We start from the raw sequence: 25,069 nt of genomic DNA, 5'->3' as shown, positions 1-25,069 counted from the left end.
AATCCCAAAGAAAATCAGACAGGGAATGTGTTGACACAATCTTACCGCCAGAGGGCGCAAGAGTTTAAGTTTGTGAGAACATGCAATGCAATGAGGCAAATGACAGGAGGCTCATGAAGCCCATGAAATAGGCTTCTTTTTTTTTTTGCAGATTTTTGCATTTTATATCATGGGACCTAACTTCTTGGTGATTTTGCACTTTAAATTATAAATTGATTGATTAATTGTTTGACTGATTGATTTCAACATTACAGTCTGCCCTGACTTCTGAGTGGTGGTGTTAACAGCAACCTCTACACACTGGCTCCCACTGACATAAAACTAGTTCATATAGTAGGAGTGGACAACCTGAACAAAATTATCTATTCTTTGTGATGGAAAATCAGTGCATATCACACTTGATGCACTAGTTCTGTTTAAAGGGATAATCCGGAGTGAAATGCACTTTAGATGTATTTTGAGAAAGTTTGAGTTCACTGTTTTTAGCCAAAACTCGTTAGCCTGGAAATGAACCGGGCATGTCCTTTCGCCGCTACAAAAAATCGATCCGAATCCGAAAAATTGATCTAAAGTGCATTTCACTCCGGATTATCCCTTTAAGTCAGAGATACCTGACATACTTGACATACAGACTTACATACATTCACTCACACACATATGCACGCACACACACACACACACACACACACACACACACACACACGTGGTGGCATGTTGTAAAAGTTGATGTTGCTTCTGCTCAGCATTCTTGCCTGTAGCACCTTTGTCAATGCTCATTGGTCAATCAGCTGTGAGGTCATGTAGGAAGGAACTTTCACTGATGTGTTGCCCTTTACACAGTCCATTTCCTGGTGTTGGGGGCAACTAGAAACGCCTCCCTACCACTCCCCCTTTCTCCATGTGCTCACACACACTCAAATACACACACACAAACATACACACTCACGCTCAAACACGCACACACGCACTCACACTCAAACACACACACACACACACACACATTCGCACGCGCACAAGTGCAAATGTGGTGGTAACATAAACGTAAAGGCTGATGTCCTCATGCCTTTATCCATTCTCACACATACGGAGCATCGGTGATGTTCTCAGAATGACTCAGGGTAATCGCCAGGTACTGCTATTAAACACTAAACCATACTTACAGTGGGGATAGAAAAGTCAAAGTCCAAAGAACTGCCACAGAGCAAGGAGGTAGTACAATATTTTACTACAGTATAAAGGCAAACTGAATACATATTTCATAACACTTATTTTGTAAAACATTATCTCACACTGCAAAAATCAAAGGTGTGTGAAATACCTAGATATACAGTAATAAGTAAACTTCCTTCATTTTCACACAGTCTTCCATGTACATATTTATATATATCTTCATATAATTGCCTACGCACAGTATTACCAATGAAATTGTAGGCTTTAAAATGTATCACTGTTAAATAGAGTTATCATGTACCAAATAATATCAGACAGAAGACAGAATATAAAACACAGACCTCTACAGTCATGAAGACATACTGTATACGTGTATATACTCAATCCCATTTGGCCACACATCCACACACAAGGTGCACTCTCGCTCTCTCTCTCGCACTCTCGCTCACTCTCTCGCTCTCTCTCTCTCATGCTGCATTCTCCCCCATTGCAGGACTCAGGATCATTTTAGCATTCTGGGTATTGTCACTCTCATGTTGGTCCAGGTCTAAAGGCTCATAGGTCCGATGGTACAACATCCGGTTCACCAAGGTAATGATGAACATCTCCACAATCATCAGCTGCTGGCTCAGCACTAGAACAACAGGGCACAGTTAGAATCCCACAGAGTAACTCGGTCTGTTCTATCTATCTATCTATCTATCAATTTATCCATCCATCCAGCCATCCATCCATCCATCCAACCATCTATCTACATGTATCTATCTATCTATCTATCTATCTATCTATCTACTGTATCTATCTATCTATCCATCCATCCATCCATCCATCCATCCATCCATCCATCCATCTATCCATCTATCTCTTTCTTTCTCTTCACTGCCATGGAGCATACTGTACATGGATATCCTGTCAACAAGTGCCCATCTCTGGCGTGGCATGCAGTACTTACTGGACCCCCGGGCGATGGATGAAAAGGGTGGAGAGCAAGCGATGGTCCCGTCCAGAGCCAGGATGCTGATGATGGCCGCCTGTAACTGACTCAGCACCAACACCAGCTGAGCACGCACACACAGGTATTAGCCACAGCACTGTCAGTCTAATGTATTCTCTACACACAGGTATTAGCCACAGCACTGTCAGTCTAATGTATTCTCTACACACAGGTATTAGCCACAGCACTGTCAGTCTAATGTATTCTCTACACACAGGTATTAGCCACAGCACTGTCAGTCTAATGTATTCTCTACACACAGGTATTAGCCACAGCACTGTCAGTCTAATGTATTCTCCACACACAGGTATTAGCCACAGCACTGTCAGTCTAATGTATCTTCACACATCACAGTTCACATATGAGCTGGTCTTCAAAAATGTGAATGTCATGCATGTTATACTGAAGTACAGTAAATGAAGTCCATATGTTGGTATTAGGTATTATAAGTAATGTTTTTGTATTTTATACTGTATGTACTGTACATTGCGCATTTTTTGCACATTCCCTCCTGGAGTTGTTGGGTTTATGAGCAGCAGTCTGTTTTCACACACTGGTTGTGGGGATATGATATGAACTCTAGCTATGTAGTAAGTGACTCAGACAAACCTGGTACATGGCGTACTTGGGGATGATCTTGAGACTTCGCAGGGTGCTGACCAGATGCATGAACATGATGGAGACGGGCCACAGGGCTGTGATGGTCAGGACCCCAATGAACGGGTTAAGCCAGATTGCAGCTCCCGTAATCTCCAGCTGAATGCAGACAAGCAGATGAAGCAAGGACATCGGTAAAGTGGTAGCCTTTGAGCTAGACCCAATATGTATATAGGGTCTAGAAACTCATCGTAGCAGGGCACAATCAGAGGGGTGGGGTAGACGGTTGTCCCGGTAAATTCCCTCTCCACGCACTAAACTAATCATCTTTTTGTTTTCAAGTAGCAGGATGCTCAACGGTCGCAACTTCTGGTCGCAGGTCAGTTGTCATTGTGTTAAACCCGCCTACCGACTCTATACAATGTGATTGGCCCGGCCCTCGTTAAAAATGAGATTTGCTGCCACCAGGGCCTCTAGATTTCTAGGCTAGTAAAGTGGGGTTCAAACCAAAGATTCGCCACGCGATGAGCTGCGACGTTCTAAAACCTTTGCAACTGCGAATGTGGAATGCTTTGCGACGGCTTGCAACAACATGCAGCATTTTAATTCACACCACTCCTTTTGCAACTGGATCTTTGGTGTGAATTGGGCCTATAAGGGAAACTTGGATAGCGCGAAAGAGAAGTCCGGTCACCTGCCCAGGGACTGCAGATGGAAATCACGTTAAAGATATAATCTGATTAGATATGAGGCATCTGCTCCCATTACTGTGATTAATTAATGTACAGTCCCTGATACAAATAAACCAAATCAATGAAACAATCAATCAGAAACATTACACTAGTAGCAGTATGTTTTGTGTGTGCTTTGTGGATTCAATTCCCGGCTTCCACCATTGTGCCCTTGAGCAAGGCACTTAACCCCAACATTTTCCAGAGACAATGTAATCCCTTGTCCTTGACATATGTAAATTACCTTGGATTAAAAGTATCTGCTAAATGAACATGTAAATGTAATGTAAATGTAATGTAAACGTTTGACAGAATGTTGATGGCGTGACAGTACTCACATCAGAGAGATCAAAGTTCCCATTAGTCCAGAGCACAATGGAGAATATGGAAAGGGCAGTCTTCAGAATGGCATACTGAAGGGACCCCAGCTTCAGCAGAAAAAGTGTACGCCTGCGCAAAAAGCAAACCAAGCATTGAAAATGAGAAAGGTGGGTCACTTCAGCTAATGACAATCAAAGAAAACCTGGAGAGCACAGCTGGGACACTCTGCTATACTGTTTCTCCTGGGGTAAACCTAAGTCTCAAAGCAAGGCGTTACTAAAACTGTAACAGATACATGTCTGAAGTCAGGCACAATATCTGAGAACTTCCAGCACTGGGTAAACCCGTCTATTCTGTTACCTAAATCAGCGTTAATTATATACTGCAATCTATATTTTCTGGGGTTTTGTTTTACTCAGATGTAGTCAGAAGAAGGCAGCAGTGCTGAAGAGCACAAGTTCATTTTATCTTCATGAATATCATATAACTGACCAGTACAAATAACTTACAGTTTTTTTCCAATCGTTTACACACTAAAATTAAGATTAACAGACAGTTAACAATACTTAACACTTAAGAAGCAAAACGCCTGCACAGAGTAGTACAACAGTAAGCACAAATTCAGCTTCACACTTTTTGCGAAACATTACACACAGTGAATGTCAAAACGTAAAACACATTTTCACACCTTAGACACAGATAAAGATTGTTAGGTACTTCCTTCTCATTATAAAGCCCTTGCTTGCCAATGACCACACTAATGAACAAATTGAATAATCACATCCACCAGGTGTGTAAGCACACATGTGCAAAATTGAAAACGCAGCACTCAGGTGTGTTATGCTCGATCCTCGAGGGGCGTTCCCACTGATCTATAACTAACACTGGATAGACTATCCCATTGTTTTCGCCCCATCATTCTTTATGTCGATCAGTGAGGATCGAGGCCAGAGGAGCGAGGGAGGACGTATAAAAGCCCAAATGAGAGGCACCCATAGCCTGTGATGTGGTGAACTCTTATGGCCTGATCCAGCTAGACAGAGAGATGATTAGAGTATTATGTATTGTTACTTGTTTGTATTGTTGCTTTAGTTTTTCTTCAGTGACTGTAAGTGTACAGTACTTTTTGTTTGTGTACAGATTTTTATTTTTCTACACTTTACAGTAGCAAGAACTATAATTTTGCCACTTTCTGTTGATTGACTTGTCACTGTAACTGAATATGGTACAGTGGAAGAAAGAAATATTGCCTGCAGCATCAGTTTTGTGCATTGCTTGATGAGGGTTCATCAAAATATTTCTAAATTATCCTAATGCTCTCAAACAATATGTCTGAATAAGATCCATATATTGGAAGAGGGTTTTTACAGATGTGTTTGGAATTTATTGTGTTGGTGTGTATAAGATGGACACAGTGTAGAATCATTCAAAGAATGTGTTAGTGATATGAGAACAGTATAAGGTTTTATCAATGTGTTTATTGTTTTGGCAGAAATATTCCATTTTGCTAACAATCTGTTATGTTCTGCTGATTGGGTGTGGTGTTTGGCTAATTGTGTGATATGTTTTGACAAAAAGAGCCCTGTTTTCAAAATTGTGTGTAAACAATTGGAAAAAACTGTATTTCCTAATATTATTTTTGAATACCTAAGCTTTCCCAGGGTGCTCCCAAAATTGACCAAAAGTCCAAAATACCCAGCACAGTTTATTTATATGATAACTTAATAGAGTTGACCAATAACTAGATTATACAGTTTGGCAGATGTCTGGACACGCTGTGAATTAGATCTGTCTGTTCATCTGCCTTTATGGGCAGCAAGTAATGAGTCACTATCAGGCACTTTCCCAAAGTCATTTTGTTTCAGCCATTTCTTTCAGTTTTATAACCAAGCCATTCATTCATTCAGCTATGCTCTTTTCTCCTTTTTCTTTCATCTCTTCTGTTTTCATTTTTATGACCATTTTTTATAATGTTTAGGACATAGTTGAAATGAAGGAATGAATGAATAAAAAAATAATGAATGAATGAATGAACGAATGAATGCACGAATAGATGAATGAATGAATTCTACTGTACACTGTAGCATGCGATGAATGGCAGGCTTGTGCACAATTCCGAATTTTAGAATTGGCCTCCAATCAATTCATGAATTGGAGTTTGAATTGAATTGGTCCCGCCCCATAGGAAGTTGAATTTGAATTGGAATTGGAATGACAGGAAGTGGAATTCAATTCATGGCAATTCAAAACAATTCCACAGTCACACAACAGGAATCTGACATAGGCCTACATTCAGTTTTTTGGAAGGTTACTTTGGAAATGTAATTGGTTACTGTTTTCAATTACAAGTTGTGTGTTTGTTGCGGTCATATCTGACATATATTGTGAAACTTAATTGTTAAACACTACCCTTAAATGATGTATATGAATTTATTCGAATTTCATTGAATTTCAATTCTACTTCCTTTAATTCAAATACAAACTATAATTCTACATCCTGTTTTTGACCTCAATTCGAATTCAGTTCAAATTCAAGAACATTGTCATTCTCAATTAAATTCTGAATTTTGCACAAGCCTGCTGCATGGGAGTGTGGAGGTACCTTGTGATTGGTGCACGAGGCAGGCAGGGGCAGCAGCAACAGCAGGGCCCTGTGCTCATCCTCAGAGTCTTTTTCCCAGAGCGCTGCAGGAACGCCTCTTCGCCACCCACCTCCTCCAGCATCAGCTTCAGGAATTTGTACACCACGACTGCAAAATAACTAAAGGCCCACAAAGTCATGAACTCTCACTGTCTCTCTCTCTCACATCCACACTCACAACACGTGCAACTCATTGGTTATACATTATGTGTGTGTAATCTGAAGCTCTCGAGTTACTTACGAGTTTGAAGTCATGTCTGTAAACATGGTAGACCTTGGAATCCACATTCCAAGGCAGGACATTATGGCAATGATCTAAAGGGCATAATACATTTCACACACCTTAAAATCCATGCAGTTACATAATTGTACATTAGCATGTGATTGGATGGTTAAAATGATGTTAGGTTGATTCTGAATAATTAATATTCATATTAAATAGTTTTACCTCCCTACCGCCAAGGAGGTTATGTTTGTTTGTTTGTTTGTTCGCAAGATAAAGTTATGGATGGGTTTTGATTACATTTTCAGGAAAGGTCTGTAATGAACCAAGGTAACATAACGTGCGTCATTGCTCGTGGCCAGAGTATCTTGCAAACACAATTCAAATTGTGTTCTCACGAGAACTCTGGATTTCCAGGGTATGAAATGACCCAAGGAAGAAACAATAAAGTTTTAGGAGTGATCCATTTCACCATCTGGATCCAGGAAGAGGCGGTTATCTTTTCGCTTGGCGGAGGTCTGCGCTCTCAGAGTGCTTTCTAGTTATTTATGTTTTATTTCAAAATACTCTCATTACAGTGCATGAAAATGCACTGTACTGTTCTTCCTCGGTCTTCTTCTTCTTCTTCTTCTTCTTTTTCTTATTATTACAGTGCATGAAAATGCACTGTACTGTTCTTCCTAGGCTTCTTCTTCTTATTCTTCTTCTTCTAACGTATTTAATGCAGCTTCAACAGTTTGACGTAGAAACTTCATTCAAACTTTGCTGCGTAGGTCTTGCTTAGGACACCCGTGCTATGTATTTTTCAACTTTGTAACTTTTATACTTTTTAAACTATAAATTAAAAACTATTAAAAATTTCCCCATAGACTTAACATTGGCCTCTATGACATCACAATCGGATCATTAAGCAATTAGAATCTTATGCCAGGTGGCAAGCCCCACCTGCAGCAGCCCTCTCTCTCTCAGGCTTTAAGCATACAATCTCTCTGTGAAGACTACATATCCTGTTAAACTCTCTTTCCACAACTGTTTCAAAATAAAAGTCCTCACTGCAATAATACACTATTAAATCATTTAACCATTAAAACTACTCAACTATTTAACTGTTCAACCATTCCAACTGTCAGTTTTCATCAACTATGCCTCCAGTCAACTACATGAGACCTCCATGTACCTAGCAACCAACATAGCAACCATCAAAATTAAGCGTTTATGAACGTTTCCATAGCAACCAACATGATTTCACTACAGTAACTTCTTTATTCCTGATAGTGGCAGCCATGGATACCCTATCAACAAATGTTTCATAATAAAAGTTCTCAGTAGCAAGTTAGCTAGTTAGCATAGTTAACATTGTTAGCATTTTTAGCATAACTGCTAAAAATGATTAGCTAAGTTAGCTAATCAACCTGGTTAGCATTGTTAGCATTGTTAGCATTTTTAACATAACTGTTAAAAATGATTAGCTAAGTTAGTTAATCAACGTGGTTAGCATTGTTAACATAGTTAGTATTGTTAGCATAGTTAGCATTTTTAGCATTACTGCTAGAAATCATTAGCCAAGTAAACCAATCAACCTGGTTATCATTGTTAGCATAGTTAACATTTTAGAATACCTGTTAGAAATCATTAGTTAAGTTAGAACAGGAATGTTTAAGCTTTAAAATGTCTACCTTAACACTATCAACTCTCTTTAAACTATGCAACCACCATGTTTACCCTAGCTACACCTTAGTAACCATATCTACATTATCTATCTATACATTTTTTTTGCATTTTCATGCACTGGTAATTCCTTGGAATTGCATTTCTAGTTATTCTTCTTCTAACGCACGCTATTCAGCTTCAACCGCTTAACGTAGAAACTCCATTCAAATTTTGTCGCGTAGGTCTTACTTACGCGATGTGGGCTTTGTATTTTTCAACTTTGTAACTTTTATACTTTTTAAACTATTAGTTAAAAACTATTACAATTTCCCCCATAGACTTAACATTGCTCATTATGACATCACGGCAGCAATTAGAATCTTACGCCAGGTGGCCGGCCACCTGGGCACCAACTGTCAGTTTCTCTGGCTTTAAGCATACAGTCTCTCAGAAGACTACATATCCTGTTAACTGTTTCCTCTGTCCACAACTGTTTCAAAATAAAAGTCCTCACTGCAATAATACACTATTAAATCATTTAACCATTGAAACTACTCAACTATTGAACTGTTCAACCATTCCAACTGTCAGTTATCATCCACTATGCCTCCAGTCAACTACATGAAACCTCCATGTACCTAGCAACCAACATAGCAACCATTAAAATTAAGTGTTTATGACCGTTTCCATAGCAACCAACATGATTATACTGCAGTAACTTCTTGTTTCTTGATAGTGGCCACCATGGATACCCTAGCAACAAATGTTTCAAAATAAAAGTCCTCACTAGCAAGTTAGCTAGTTAGCATGGTTAGCATAGTTAGCATAGTTAGCATTTTTAGCATAACTGCAAAAAATCATCAACTAAGTTAGCTAATCAACTTGGTTAGCATTATTAGCAATTTTAGCATTGTTAGCATAGTTAGCATTTTTAGCATTACTGCTAGAAATCATCTATTAAGTTAGCTAATCAACCTGGTTAGCATTGTTAGTAAAGTTATCATTGCTAGCATAATTAGCATTTTTAGCGTAACTGCTAGAAATCATTACCTAAGTTAGCTAATCAACATTTTAACATGAATAGAAATCATTAGTTAAGTTAGAGCTGGAATGTTTCATCTTTAAACTGTCTACCTTCACACTATCAACTCTCTGTAAACTATGCAACCACCATGTTTACCCTAGCTACACCTTAGCAACCATATCTACATTATCTATCTATTTTTGCATTTTCATGCACTGGTAATTCCTTGGAATTGCATTTCTAGTTATTAGATGAGATAATAGCCACCACTAACATTTTCCAAGGCAATGCAACCGGCTGAGAGTGTTTCATTTTTAGGAAGTGAGCAATGTACTGCTTTGCTTACCGGGGCTGCTCCATTCACCCAAATGATAGTCGTCTTCTTGGGTGAGGGCACCTTCTTATACACATACGCACATTCTTCCAGGTACACCACCAGAGACACTGTGGCCATGAACGTCAGCAGGGAATACAGGACCATTCCAAACATATCTAACTCTAGAGAGGGAAAGAGAGAGATGATGAAGATGATGATGATGATGGCAATGATGATGAAGCAGAGGATGATGGTGATGATTGTGATAATGATGATGATAACGGCAGTCCCAGTATAACCTAATGAGGGATTAAATATGACTGGTCCCTCCCTGTTAGCTACAGCATCGGCCTAAAGACACCTGAATAACACAGCGAGCAAAAATCTACAAAAGGGGGGTTCAAGGGAATTTCGTAAGCTGTGTGCCAAGCTTTTCATCTCAGGCAAAGACAACAGCATGCAATCCAAGCCTTGATCCTTTGATGTCAAATAGGCCATACACACTAAAGTTACATGAATCACTTATCATCAATCATTCACAAACGGTCCCAGCTGCTAGTGACATTTATTACAAAGGAAGACCAACAAGACCACTCACTCTTTCACTCAATCAGATAATAAATAATATGTTTACTAACTCACTCTCACTAACACTCACTCACGCACTCACATGTATATCACTACTCACTCATACTCATTAATTTCTGACTAATGCTCATAACTCATACTCATTCTCCCATACTGTATATTCCCTGTGTCATAGGCCTAATTATTCTCAGGCATACACATAGAGGGAGTAAACAACACACAATACAGAGCCCAGGTGTAAACAGAATAAAGAAAAAAATGATAAAAAGCAAAATAATCAAAAATCATTGTAGACAATTGTAAAAACAAATGTTGGCCTACACTTTGAAACGTCTTGAACAAAAGTTGCTTCTGTCTGTAGTTTGTCTGTTTCAATTAACATCCTTACAGCATTAATGTCAAATTTCAAAGCAAAAAATAACACAATTGTTTTTATATATAAAACATTCCGAGTCACAAATTTCACTGGTTTGACTAAAGTGAAAGCATTATTTTTTCCAGGGGCGTCTTGTCAAACCTACAACACATATGTGACCCTGTAAAGCGGAACCAGTCGTTTCGGTAAAATTTAGTAAATTAAGTTATTGTGCTCACGTGAACGGCCATAAACTAAGCTTTCCAACGATATGTATATCGAGGGTATTACACAAACTATCGCTAAGATAACCGCATCCAAAGTTGACATGGTTCTCCTGTCATGATATGCCAGAAGAGGAGAAATCACCTGTTTAAGCGGCGCGTGCACAACGGGAATGACAGCAAATGTGTTGAATCTTCGCCGGGTTTAACAGTCAAAACGTAGGTTTTTCAGTGAAATGCGTTCACGATATGAAACTGTAGACTGTATACCGCCGAATTATGCGAAAACGTGAAATTCAACATTTTAACCCGGAAGTTTGTTATTGTTGATTTTCTCAAAATAACGATGTGCGCAAAACGACTGATTTCGCTGTGAATGGTCACATATTAGGTCTGCTGTATTGCCTGCTGCGTAGGCTATTTGAAAACATTGGATCATTGGCTAATAGACAGATAATGAATTTGACTCACGGTTTATGACATCAATAGCTAGCGGTGGATCCTGTAAACAGCTGGGATCAATGGTGCCGTTTAAATCCTCCATTTCAGCCAAAAAAGACGTTCTTAATTCTGACCTTTGAAATAAATCCTCAACGTTAACTTTATTCCTGTTCCAGTTAAGACAAACGCGTTCAAGACACTGCCTTCCTTTCACATGCTCTGCTCAACTGATGAGTCGACTGCGAAAGAGCTCTTCTGAATGACCATTGTGCATTCGTTAAATCACGCACGGTCTTTCATCTGTGGCCAAGACCTTAATTGCGCAAATGGTCGACGAACTTTCCGGTGACCAGATGTTCTTGTGGCGCTACTCTACCCACGCGTTGGTCGGTTTAAAAAAATGACGGTGCATCATAAATAGGCGTGTATAGGCAGGTTCTTCGTGAGATGGGTGTTTCTTGGGTGTCTCGGGTTAATATTTGAAACCGATTACTCCACGATTTAAGTGAACTTTGCAAGGGCAGGGAAGTTGTTTTCTTAGGCTGTCCCATTCTGTCCATGTCCTCAGGTGAGCCTGGAACATGTTGGTCTTCAGTAATGACAGAGTCATTAGCTAATATGATTGATGTTGTGTTTAAACAGTGATTACCATTGTGTGTGTGTGTGTGTGTGTGTGTGTGTGTGTGTGTGTGTGTGTGTGTGTGTGTGTGTGTGTACAAATCAGCTCAGAAATGTTGGTAGAATTGGAACTATAGCCAATCAATAGATAGGCCTAGTTATCTTTAGAAGAATTCAAAAGCAGGGACCTATGAGAAGGAGCAGAACACACACTTTGTGAATGCCAATCTTTTAATCTTTCTCTCTCAGTCTCTTTTTTCTCTCTCTTTCTCTCTCTCTCCTCACTCAAACTGTTCCAGGTCTGTAGCCTGAGTGTACATCACTGAGACAGTCTTGGACAAGGGTTATTCTTTTACTTTTCACATGTGAAGGCTACACAACGTAACAGATGCGTCCTTGTCTGGATTTGTTATTTATGTCAGATCCTAACCTTGGTCATGTTTATCTTGCCACTTTCCCCATTTGCAAGAACAAGCACACAAGTACAGGAGAGGCCAATGATGTCTTGTTACTGTACATGCAGCTATCACGTTTCAGAGTGGTCCTGAGATTCACTAGCCTACAGTACAGTATGTGGACCTACACTATCCTCATATCCTTTCCAGGTCTGTCAATATAGGCATGAGTCCAGAATGCAAGTCCATCTGCTTTAATGTTAAGGATGACAACGAGACCAGAAACAACTAGAAAAGCACTACGAGAGCACAGACCTCCGCCAAGCGAAAACATAACCGCCTCCTGGATGTAGATCACTCCCAAAATGTAATCCTTTCTTCCTTGGGTCATTTCAGACCTTCCCTGAATATCCATTCATAACTTTTTGAGTTATCTTGCAAACAATCAGACAAACAAACAAGCAAACAAACAAACATACAAACAAGCAAACAAACAAGCAAACAAACAAACCCCGATGAAATCATAACCTCCATGGCGGAGGTATACATCATAATATTCATGAATCATTATTATATGTCAGAATAACTATACACTATTATAAACAGAGCATGTCCAGATGTGTTAACTGTTGGAGGTTGCCTCCAGTGTCACCTTTCGTCTGCTCAGATGTGCTTCACGCCTTAACAGCTACTTGTGTGTAACTCCCAGAGCTCTGTCCGAGAGGTCATTCTCCCCTCAGAACCTTGACGCTCTCTCGGTCCCGCCACAATCTTTTACAGTCCCATTTCAGCAGGAATGCCAGCCTTGAAGATAAAAAATCAGACCTCTGCTACTGTGTTTGTGTGTGAGTGTGATAGGGAGAGAGATAAGCATCGGAGGCTCTATGGGCAAGTATGAAGGGGTGTAAAACAGACAACCAAGGTCAAAGTCAGCACGGGTCCCCAAGGTTTCCGCCTGCCCTCGACACCTCGTTCACTGACCTCAGGGTGTGCATCGAGGAGTCTGGTAATGTCTTTGCACAATGTGCTTTTTTACGTCAAAGAGAGTAGTAAATTCTCTTGGTCTCACGTGTCACTGATTGTGCCATCTGGGTGTCAGATTGTCGCTGTTAATGTTTGCCATAGTGGAAGTCCATGACATTCTGACAATGATAGCTTAATGTGTTTTTATAGGTTCATGAGGTTTAGAAGGGCTGCTTTGTATGAGCTTCCTGCTTCACTGTTTTACTGTCTGCACTTAAAACAAATGGTTCTGTAAAAGACAAGACTATGTGTTCGCACTGAACGTGCAGTGCAATTCTGATCAATTCCATGGGCAATTGATGGCATTCGGTATTCTCTGTTCAGGTTACTGTGATAGCTCAGCTCCTTCACCACTACGCTATGGACTCTTCTATTACGGAACTATTCTGTTGTAATATGTGTAGAATGCAGTTTAGCATTGTCTTTCTGAAATATTCAAAACCCTCTCTGAAAAAGATGTTTTTCTGGGTAACAGCTACAGTATGCTGCTCCAAAATATGTATCATTCAACAATAATTCCAGAGGCACAAGCTGATGTATGTCAATGTCAATAATGCACCCCAATACCACCATGCTTTTGCAGTGATGGGCAGTAGCTTCACTACTTGTAGCGAAGCTACTAGCTTAGCTACATTTCTCAGTAGCTTGGTGGTAGTGTAGGCCTAGCTATTTTCTGAAGCAGATAGCTTTTCAGTAGCTTAGCTGTTTTTTTGACCATGTAGTGCTGGAGCTTTTACAGAAGCTACATTTTCCAGAGCATTTGTGGAGCTCACAAGTTTAATATTGCTTGTGGTAAAAAATAAACTGAATGGGCCTAATTGACCCTTCCAGAAGTCCCGCCCTCCATAGTTACTGTTGCTACGCCTGTCAAACTTTCGCACCTTGCCCGTCTATTACAATGGAGGAGACACGGGATTTTTTAAACAAATGTAATTTACAAAGACATCGCACCACACTGAAAGCTCATATTTGGTCACTAGCGAGCTACATCTGTCCTCTGTCAACTACAGTTGCATTTTCAGCTCTGAACAAAACCGTTCATGAGTTATTTAAGCAAAAGTCGAAGGTATGCGTTGTTTTCGATGGTTCCTCCAGGCTAGTACGAATGAAACGGGCGGGGGACAAAACGTTTTAAGCTATACTTCCATAACGTCAATATTTGACAACATAACATGATTGGTACTTCAAATAGGTATTATTTTAGACAGAATTGCTGACGGGCTATACATACGTCTCGTTGAATGTCTGTTAAGAACTTTTTGCCGCCATCGTGAAACGTATCTCGCGGTTATGGAAATATCACGCAATATGCAAAATTTAAAGTTAGAAAAATACGTATTTCAAACTATCATGTCTTTATAGTTCAACATGTTATTTCACCGTGATTTCACGTGTTTGGGGGCACCACACATCCAAATAAATGCCCTTAATGGCCCACAGGCTATGCAGTCTCCATAGGTTAACATGGCAAAAACTCGAAAGCTTGCCAGGCCTTGCTTGCCTAGTTACGGGTTGCTAAGCCACGATTGGCCTGCGGCGGTTTTAGGGCGTGGCTCTGGAAGGGTCAATTGTACTTTTAAACGTAGCATCAACATTTCAGCCAAGTGGAATGAAACTGGGAGGTGAAGCTTATAGAGGCGAAAACCCACCCAACAATGAAGTACATAGAATATAGAGTTCAGAGCTTAAAGGTAGGGTATGGAATGAGCTTTTTTGGCCATTTTTGCAAAATCACTTGAAATCCTATTCCTAACCCACTTATAGCCACTAAGTTGGAAGCACTGAAATGGAAATTAAACACGTCAATCATCTGCGGAACGGGCAGGGCTCGAAAAACTCCAGCCAATAGAATTCCTCACCCCATACCATCATTTCACAGCTCGATCGTCAATCTAACGTCTTACTCCTCTTCCTACTCCCCCTCCCCACCGCGCGCGACCCTTTCGAAAGCTGGTGACCGCGAGTCAGTGCTGAAACGAAACCAACTGCCTGCTGCTGCACGTCCATGTTCCCCTCTTGTTGTGTCACTTCATTTCTATACAAACTAACTAAGGCAGCGGATACCTACGGAAACTCAATCACCCACGCAATAAATAAGCTATGTAGCAAAAATTACATTTGACCATGACACGAAGAGTGCTGTAAACATGAAATCGAAACTTAACAGCTTGGAGCTACGGTGGAATAGGCGAACCAACGGGGCAGCACTAAACTCGGATATTTCAGGAGATAATCGCCCTGGTAAGAACAAACCAGATTCTGTTCAAATATACACACCTATGGCTACTGAACCATATGTACTACAACCCTTTGGAGGTGAATAGCCTAAAGAATGTAATTGGGGAAGTTGATGTGAGTGATTGTATGGAGACTAGAGCTCATAGCGCTGTAGACGCCAGGATGGCATTTCATTTAGCCTGGCTCGCTCTCGCGCTGCGCATTTGAATTGTCGCTCGTGCATGGAGGGCGGGACTTGAGGTTGTATATGTTCAAACTCTGCCGTCCGTTTTGCTAATTCCGTACCCAACCTTTAAGTTTATCCTGCAAACTTAAGAAATGGGCAAATCTAATTTGGACCACATATGCACACTCACTCAGTATAGGCCCTACCTTCCTTTCACTACATGGAGCCTGTTTTTCTCAAATTGATTTTGGTTATTGTTTTTGAAATGAACATATGTTATAGCCCACATGTGTACACCAAGATAATTAAGTTACTGTATCTTGTATGCTGAATTATGTTGGCTGGGTCATTGCCATATCACTGACATGTCATGAAGAAGTTCACTTTATTGGTTTATGTTCATTGTTTTGTAAATTACAAAGTAGCTTCTGATGTAGTAAGCTACTTTTGTGAAATTTATGTAACATTTTGTCTTTAGGTAGCTTTTGTGTAGCTAAGCTTCATTTAATACAGAGTAGCTGGTAGCTTAGCTCACTACATTTTCTAAGTAGCTTGCCCATCACTGTGCTTTTGAACTGTGGGCTATGTTTGATGGTTCCTTTTGTCTTTTTTGGACTGGTCTGGCCACAAGAGTTTTTCACTTTGCTGTCTGCTACATCTTATGCATGCCAGACACGTGTTTAAATGTGGCCTCCTCTTTGAATTTTAAACATTTGTGGATGTAACATCAAGACAATAGTTATGGGAAGTCTTCCTGAGCCCATGTAATGCTTTTGAAAACAGCAACAGATCTGTTTTTAATGCAGCACCATCTGAGGCCCTGAGGATCATGAACAGCCCCTGTTGTTCTTCAGATGTGTCTCTTGCACAAAAGATGTCAATGAATTCTGTGAATTCTGTCCGGTCCTTTGCCGGATGACGCTATTTGTTGTGTAGGTTTTGTATTGGCCACCAGATGGCGGTGTGGAATGGAGTGTCAAAAGCTTCGAAGCATCAAACCAGTTTGGCTGTAGAAGCGTCACTGCTTCAAAAGTCTCACTCGGCATAAATGCCCTCCTAAACCTTGTGAAAAGCCTTCCCATAGGAGTTGAAGCTGTTATAGATGCGAAGGGTGGACCGACGTCATATTAAACCCTATGGATTAAAAATGGGATGTCACTTAAGTTCATATGCGCATCAAAGCAGGTGACCCTATACTTTTGGCAATATAGTTTATGTGAGAAGGTGACAACAATAACAAGGATGGAGGTAAACAATACTGTAGCTTGCCACCGGGGGCACTAAACCTCACATGACTTTGCTTCACTCCATTTACTACTGTATAACATTCTGTAAACAGATCAAATCACACATGAATCAGATGACATAAATCAAATTTATTTATAATAAATATATCTCACAATGATAATATATATAAACAGAAAAACAAACAAACAAAAAAGTCCTCCCTTCTGATTTCAGTGCAGTCTAAATGTCTCTTAAGAAATAGAGTTTATTATATCAGTCAGTCTTTTTCACTTGGACAGCAAGTCTTCTGCCAAGTCTGGAGGTCGGGCTCACGCAGAGCACTCTGCCTGGAACTGTCACACTGAGAGAAGGACAAGTTGTTGTTATAATCCATAAACAGGTTTATTTTATGTACAGAATACAGATATAATAGCACTTTATGACTATACCTACATAGTACAAAAGGGAGTCTGACTCTCAATCAATATTTCACTTAAACATAATAAGTTCGGACATAATGATGTAGCCAAATTATACTTACATAATTGCTGGTTTGGGGCACTCAGAATCAGTTTTGTCAACTTTAATAATTTCACCCTTTGGGATATTGATGCGTGCATCAAGGAATTTAAAACAGCAGCCCGTTGGAGCTGTTTTGAGGCTATAAACTAAAAGGGAGGACAAAAATGAGAAGATGCAGTTAATCTCACGATCCATGTCCACATGTCTTAAGTGTTACAACAACTGACTGTCTTTTTCTATCAATATGCAAACAGTGAATAATTCTACCCCTGACTTCAGCAAACTGGCGTATGTCCTGTACTTACTGAAAGCCTCAGAGGTAACGGCCATCATCATGACCAGTGCGAGAGCCAGGCATATGCAGGTGGTTTTCATGGTGCTGTAGGTTGATCAGGTCGTGTGTCTTGTCTTCCTCTCTCTGCTCGATGGCTGATCTCAAGTGAAGACTGAGGAGCCTCTACTCCTCCTTTAATATCCTAAGACCGGAATGTTCCGATTTCATGAATTTCCCCACAAAGTTCAACGCCCATACAGCATCATGCTGAAAGACGCATCACTTCCTTCTGTAATGGTGAGATTAAAGAGATAAAGCCCTATACCACCAGTTCCTGTTGCATTACGCACATGTTTATGCAACCATAAAGGGGGAAAAAAGATTTCGGTGTGACTTGATTATGTATAGACATGTCCCCTTCCTGTTGGTATATGGAGGCCTGATCTGCAGTGTAAATCTACAGTACTTCGGTTTGATATATTGTGGAACACAGCAGTATACAGTATGTGATTCATAGACCACAGCAGAGTATTTCTTCGCATTCTATGTGGAAGAAGTTGCTCAGAAACTGTTCCGCAACCCGCAGGTCCTCGCCTGGATGCTGTGCAGCCTCCTGCCTGAGGGAAGAGGGCTGAACAGGTCATGTGCAGGGTGGGTGGAGTCTCCCATGATGCAGACAGCTCTGTCTCTGTATCTGTATCTGGTGCAAATGTCTGATAAGGTTATCGGCTGCAGCGCCTGCTTCTCGGCCGCCGTGCTGCAGTACCACACAGCGATATGCTCTCCACTACACACCTGTGAAAGGGCCTGAGGGTGGTGATGTTCAGATCCATCCTCTTTAGCTTCCTCTTTTTGCCTTTTTAATGTCATTCTTGGTGTTGTCCTGCCAGGTGAGATTGTTGGAGAGGTGCACCGCCAGGTATTTAAGGGTATGAACCGTCTCCACATCTGTGCCATCAATGAAGAGGGGTAAGGGAGGGGGGGGTGAGTTCTCTCTTTTGGATCTCCACTATCATCTTGTTGGTTTTGTTGGTGTTCAGGATGAGGTTGTTCTCCATACATCACAGCACCGGTCCATTCACGGTCTGCCTATACACTATGGCAACTCGTCTCCATTGAGGATGAGTCCGACTGTCACCAGTGAACTTTACTGCGGGGTTGTTATCATAGTGAGCTCTGCAGCAGTGAGTGAACAGCGTGTAGAGTAGTGGGCTGAAGACACAGCCTTGGGGGGAGTCAGTGTTGAGGATGATGAGTGAGGATGTCATATTGTAGAGCCTGACAGGCTGGGGTCTGTTATGAAATCCCAAATCCAGTTGCCGAGTGACGGGAATAGTCCAGGTCCTGTCAGTTTGTTCACCGGTATGGTTGTATTGAAAGCAGAACTTGGATCCAGGAAGAGCAATACTGTATGAGTCCCTCGTCTCCAGGTGTGTGAGGGCCAATAGGAACAGCAACAGAGATTGCATCAGCAGTGGAGTGGTTCTGCCTGTAGGCATATTGGGGAGAGTCAGATGTTGTGTTGATGGTCTTCTTGATACGTCATTACCAACCTCTCAAAAGATTAAATTGTTATTGAGGTGAGTGCAATTGTATAGTGGCCGTTGAGACTGGACACTGTCTGGGCCTTTGGCACAGGGCCGATAGTAGACGTATGGGAGATGTTAAGTCATGTTGCATGTTTTATGTGTGTGTGTGTGGGGCGGGGGGGGGGGGGGGGGGCATTCAGTTAAAATGTGCATAGTATCCTGCATCCCAGTGACAACCTACCAATTAATTTACAGTATATTACTCTAAATCACCTTCTGTAAACTAACTGTAGGCTATACTAATGTCTACTTCTCTATATTTACTGACCTGTCTATGCACCTGCCTGTGCTTTGTACATCACAAACATGCGCTTTTTTGCACTTCTGGCTATAGACACAAACTGCATTGTGTTGTCTTTGTACGTGTCCTCTGCACCATGACAATAAAGTTGAATATCATCTAGTCTAATCTCGGTTAGCTTGCATTGCATCAGCAAAGAACCACAAAACAACAACGCTATAGAGCACCTACAATATCTGGCATTTGCTTGCACTTTTGTGGGCTGGATCACATTGTTTTGCAGCGTTTTTGGTGTCTGTTTTTTTCCCTTTTTTTTACTTTGCATCTTTTCTGTTTTTGCTGTGCATTTGTGTGTGTGTTGTGTTTCCATACTGCTGCATGTGTTCTAAAATGTACACTTTCTTAATTTATGCGTGATTTTGCTCATTTAGCTGTTTAGTGTGTCTGTTTATGTAATTTGCTACATTTTGCAAAATGTGAAGTCATTGAAATTAAACATTGCAGATGAACAGACAGTTAGAGAGAAGTGATATGGAAAATAAGCTATTCTGGCATTGAAATATGTGACAAGGTGACATCAATGACAAGGGTGATGCTAACAATACTGTACCTTGCCACCGGGGGGCACTAAACCTAGTTATCTCACTTTACATGACTTTGATTCACTCCATTTAACATTCTGTAAATAGTCAAGGTCCACTGAACTAGTTAAAAACAGATCATATCACACATGAATCAGATGGCATGAACCAAATTTATTGATAACAAAATATATGTGTACAAAATTCATAGAGAACATAGAAAATAATCAAAACACAGACAATATAATAAAACAAACATGAACAGATTAAAAAAAAAACAAGTTCTCTCTTCTGATTTCAGTCTAAATGTCTCTTAAGAAATAGAGCTTATTATATCAGTCAGTCTTTTTCACTTGGACAGCAAGTCTTTTGCCAAGTCTGGAGGTCGGGCTCACGCAGAGCACTCTGCCTGGAACGGTCACACTGAGGGAAGGACAAGTTGTTGTTATAATCCATGAACAGGTGTATTTCATGTACAGAATACAGATATAATAGTACTGTATCACTATACCTATAGTACAAAAGGGAGTCTGACTCTCAATCAATATTAAATATTCACTTAAACATAATCAATTCGGACGTAATGATGTAGCCAAATTATACTTACATAATTGCTGGTTTGGGGCACTTAGAATCAGTTTTGTCAACTTTAATAATTTCAGCCTTTGGGATATTTATGTGTGCATCAAGGAATTGAAAACAGCAGCCCTTTGGAGTTGTTTCGAGGCTATAAACTAAAAGGGAGGACAAAGAGGAGAAGATGCAGTTAATCTCACGATTCATTATGTGTTACAATGACTGACTGTCTTTTTCTATCAATATACTTCAGCAACCTGGTGTATGTCCTGTACTTACTGAAAGCCTCAGAGGTGACGGCCATCATCATGACCAGTGCGAGAGCCAGGCATATGCAGGTGGTTTTCATGGTGCTGTAGGTTGATCAGGTCGTGTGTCTTGTCTTCCTCTCTCTGCTCGATGGCTGATCTCAAGTGAAGACTGAGGAGCCTCTACTCCTCCTTTAATATCCTAAGACCGGAACGTTCCGATTTCATGAATTTCCCCCCGCAATGTTCAACGCCCATACAGCATCATGCTGAAAGATGCATCACTTCCTTCTGTAACGGTGAGATTAAAGAGATAAAGCCCTATATACCACCAGTTCCTGTTGCATTGCACACATGCTTATGTAACCAAAAGGGGGGAAAAAGATTTCAGTGTGACTTGATTATGTGTGTACCTGCCCCCTTCCTATTGACCATAATTAGTCAAAAATAAATAGCAAAATAACAAGTATGATAATCTGGTAAATGGAGGCATGATCTGTAGTGTAAATCTGCTTTGGTTTGATAAGTTGTGAAAAACAACACAATGACTCATCTATAGACCACAGCATAGTATTACTTTGCAATCTCAAAGCATCTTATTCAGTCAAGAGTCTCTACGGAAATCAGAAATGTAAATGTTGATGTAAATGATCTGAGAGCTGAAGTAGCAGACATGACACACAGAGTATGTTTCAAAGAATGCTTCAAGAGGAAAGTTTAGATGACAAGTTTATCAAACAGTGTCATCAAACAGAAACATACAGTTAAGACTATAGAAGGATTTGGCCATTTTGTTGACATACAGTATGACATCTGATAAGCTAATATCACGTTCTAAAATTTGACTCAACATCGTTTTCTCTTTCAAACCTACAACACACATTTTATACCAAACAAATGATCTGATCAGACTCAGATCGTGTTTGGTCCCACACTGATGTGTCAGATATGGTTAGTCTCAAGGGCCCTAACCATGTAAAACACATGCAATTTTTTATGGGGTCAGAAAGTCCCCATATTTGTTTGCAAATGTCATGGCTCCCCATATCTACCACATCCAGAGAACTGGAAATATCATCTGAGAACATCTTGTATCTGTCCATCCTTGCACAGAGACAATGCGTATTAAGGTCATAGATCTTATCACAGCACTTTCATCTCAAATGCGTGCTCACACACTCTCACATGCAAACTGCACCCGTCTTGGTGACCTGGGAAACTACAGTGAACTAACAACCTTTTTGTTGTTTAAATAATGAATAAAAGACTGCAGATTTATATTGATTAAGAATTATATTCCCAGTGTATGGCGTTTGAGAGTATTCTGTAGTTAGGAATGTAATTTGTACAGCTGCTATCCTAATTTATGCTTAAGTCTTTTCAATCTATTTTCTTTTGAGATTTTCTGAGAACAGGAAGATATACGTGCATAGATATTTGGGAGGATCTAAGGCTTACAGTGCTGATCTTATACAGTAGGCCTACTAGTGCTTTCTAATTTGGTGTAATATGCAGGATATTGTGCTGCCACCAGACTTACATTTAGAAATTGTTTTCATCTTGATATCATAATAAGGCACATTTTACCATCTTCATGATATGAGAGTTCATCATTCAAAACGACAGCCACACAGACCAAAATGATTGATATACACAATCCTGATAAATCACACTATGTGATGTCCCCATGATGACAAAGTCTCTGATACTCTGGGTATGCAAAAGTTTAAAGATTATCCAAAACAGTTGCTGTAAGATTAACAAAACCATTACTCTGATTTACAGATAAAGTAGACAATAAACCAGTTTACAATGTGCCATACATGTATCTTAAATTGTTTGTCATTCTGCAGCGTAATAAATATGAATGCTTATAGAGCATTGAGCATACAAACATAATGTTTATAGGCGATAACGTTTTTTAATTATTGTTTTGTTGCCCCATAGACTATTTTAGTTGTTTCCTACATGTTTGGGGGTGTCCCATAGTTTGTAGGAGGGTTGTTCAACAGAGCCATGTTTTAATCTTTCTCAAAATAGCACTTGTGGCCTAGTTCCAACTTCCATCTAGCCCCCACAATCAAGAGAACACAGACATTGTTGTGGCTTTTTAATGTGTGATTCATCATTGTTTTTAAAAAATACTGTTGAGTCACAAGGGGATAACCCAACATTGGGGGGACAGTCAGAACAGAGGACAATAGCAAATGGATCTCAAGAGACACTGAATTACATCTACAGGTAGCTTTAGTTTCAAATGTAAAATAAGATGCCTTATATTCTGTTCCAATTAGAAATGTCACAATTTGTTAATCTTAAAACACACGTCAAATCAAAGACAACAGTTACATGCTGTGATTATGCTACCATTATTTGATTAACACTTATGATTGACACACTCCTAATCATGCCTTTATACAACACAGATAGAGAGTTTCTCCATTCATAATGAATTTAGTTGATATCACTTTCAAGGTGGGAACCCGCCTTGGTCAGCCAGGGGGACACGGTGCAGCCATGTTCTTGGGGAAGGGGTAGGTCTCGGTGGACTGGGGAGCAGTGGCTAGGCTGGGCCCTGGGCAGGCTTAGGCCATTCAAACAGAGGAGGCCTGGAAGACAGCGAGGCAGAGTCCTTATGGCCACACTGAATGTTTGTCAGTTTGCAGTTTGTTAGTTGAAGGTGCAGTCTTTTCCTGTGTACTAGTTGCATCACATATAAACTGCAGGGCAGTGTTTTATGGAATTAAAAAATCCGGAACGATGATTTGAATCAGAATCAGATCATTCTTCGATCATAAAGAAGAATGAAGAAAAGAAATGTTTTCTCGTGTACAGCCCATCCCTATTGTATGAACTTTAAAACTGAAGATATTTATAAACAATGAATGTATAAACCTCGGTTAACAGGCAGGGAAATTATTGTATTTTTATAGCTTATGTGGTATAGCCTTGTAGAGCAAGGTGCTAATTCCATGAAGGTTAGGGGGGTTTGGTACTAAAAGGCTCACTTACTCATACAAAAGATATGAAACCGCCTAAAATATCTGTTCTTTTGGTAGATTTCGTTAGATTTCACACTGAGAATTTATCGTTATCAAAGTTCCATGCTATTTCAGAGTCAGAGATGAGAGCTCTCTAGTTCCCCTGTCCTGTAAGTTCCCTTTTCTCTTACCCAGGTTGGGCCTCCTGATGGACACCTCTCGCTGGCTGGAGTCCGATGAAGCAGAAGTGCTCTCGGTGGTGCTCGACTTGTTGGATCGGACGGACTTCACGGAGGGGAACTTCACTGTCTGACCAAGTTTGGTCTTTGCAGGCACTGGCCCAGTTTGGCTCCATTCTGATAAAATACCACAGAATAAATGATTTTAAGTGTACGATTCCTCTCTCCCTCTTCTCTTGTTCTAACCTAGCTCTGAATCATTAGTGTTCATACCTGAGTAATCTTGAAGACGGAAGCGGCCGAAGCAGAGATGGACTCTCCATTGCTTACGCACATTTTCCTTCATTAGACAGTAGAACAAAAACAAAAAGAAACCTGGAAAACAGTATTTAGACACTGTTATAGAACTCAATAAAAGGCATACTGCTAAAACAAACTAAAACAAAACACAGTACAATTCTCCTGGAAATTATTCATTGGGTCACACTTTACTATATCGACTAGATGCTCATATTTTAAGTAAACTATTGACACTCTGTTAACAACAATTTATGGTTAAAGGTTAGTGTCAGGAGTGAGGTTTGGTTAAGTAGATGTTCAGTAACTGTTTAACAACAAAGACTGAACTTGAATTTCAACAAAGCACGTCTTAAGTAAACTATAGGAGGATTATCCAAGTAATCCAAAACAATGCAATGTTCAGGGAAGGTCTGAAATGACTCAAGGAAGAAACAAATACATTTTGAGAGTGATCCATCACAGTCTGGATCCAGGAAGCAGTTATGTTTTCGCTTGGCGGAGGTATGAGCTCTCTGAGTGCTCTCTGAGTGCTTGTCTATTGTGTTCAGTGTGTGTCCACCTTGCAGGGAGTTGAGGATGGAGAACAGGTAGAGCAGAGGCACTCTGAGCGGTCCCCAGGCGAAGAGCGCCACGGCC

General features: G+C 40.3%; 1 protein-coding gene and 2 long non-coding RNA genes across 3 annotated transcripts; all 3 read right to left on the bottom strand.

The window, feature by feature from the left end:
- Nucleotides 1-1,208: 1,208 nt before the first annotated feature.
- LOC134080579 (organic solute transporter subunit alpha-like) lies at nt 1,209-11,652 on the bottom strand. The gene is made up of 8 exons (XM_062537101.1): nt 11,306-11,652; nt 9,698-9,849; nt 6,696-6,769; nt 6,416-6,574; nt 3,831-3,942; nt 2,774-2,920; nt 2,123-2,228; nt 1,209-1,804 (listed from the first exon to the last, which is right to left on the bottom strand). The coding sequence occupies exons 1-8, from the start codon at nt 11,376-11,378 to the stop codon at nt 1,638-1,640; spliced, it is 990 nt and encodes a 329-aa protein (XP_062393085.1). The 5' UTR covers nt 11,379-11,652; the 3' UTR covers nt 1,209-1,637.
- Nucleotides 11,653-17,071: 5,419 nt separating this feature from the next.
- On the bottom strand, nt 17,072-17,924 carry LOC134080592 (uncharacterized). The gene is made up of 3 exons (XR_009939231.1): nt 17,770-17,924; nt 17,484-17,610; nt 17,072-17,303 (listed from the first exon to the last, which is right to left on the bottom strand). It is a non-coding gene; the product is annotated as an uncharacterized LOC134080592 (long non-coding RNA).
- A 2,379-nt stretch (nt 17,925-20,303) lies between these two features.
- Nucleotides 20,304-21,163, bottom strand: LOC134080590 (uncharacterized). The gene is made up of 3 exons (XR_009939229.1): nt 21,005-21,163; nt 20,757-20,883; nt 20,304-20,572 (listed from the first exon to the last, which is right to left on the bottom strand). It is a non-coding gene; the product is annotated as an uncharacterized LOC134080590 (long non-coding RNA).
- Between the last annotated feature and the right edge of the window lie 3,906 nt (nt 21,164-25,069).

This window comes from Sardina pilchardus, chromosome 5 (genome assembly GCF_963854185.1).
Source record: "Sardina pilchardus chromosome 5, fSarPil1.1, whole genome shotgun sequence".
In the NCBI taxonomy this organism is placed as follows: Eukaryota; Metazoa; Chordata; class Actinopteri; order Clupeiformes; family Clupeidae; genus Sardina; species Sardina pilchardus.
Note: the sequence above shows the minus strand (reverse complement) of the source record. Positions and strands in the feature narration are given on the sequence as shown.

Coding starts and splice junctions, on each gene's coding strand:
- LOC134080579 (XM_062537101.1), bottom strand. CDS start 11,378: ATGGAGGATTTAAACGGCACCATTGATCCCAGCTGTTTACAGGATCCA. Junction 2,921..3,830: donor GGAACTTTGATCTCTCTGAT/GTGAGTACTGTC, acceptor GTCTGCATTCAG/CTGGAGATTACGGGAGCTGC. Junction 1,805..2,122: donor ATCCATCGCCCGGGGGTCCA/GTAAGTACTGCA, acceptor CTGTTGTTCTAG/TGCTGAGCCAGCAGCTGATG.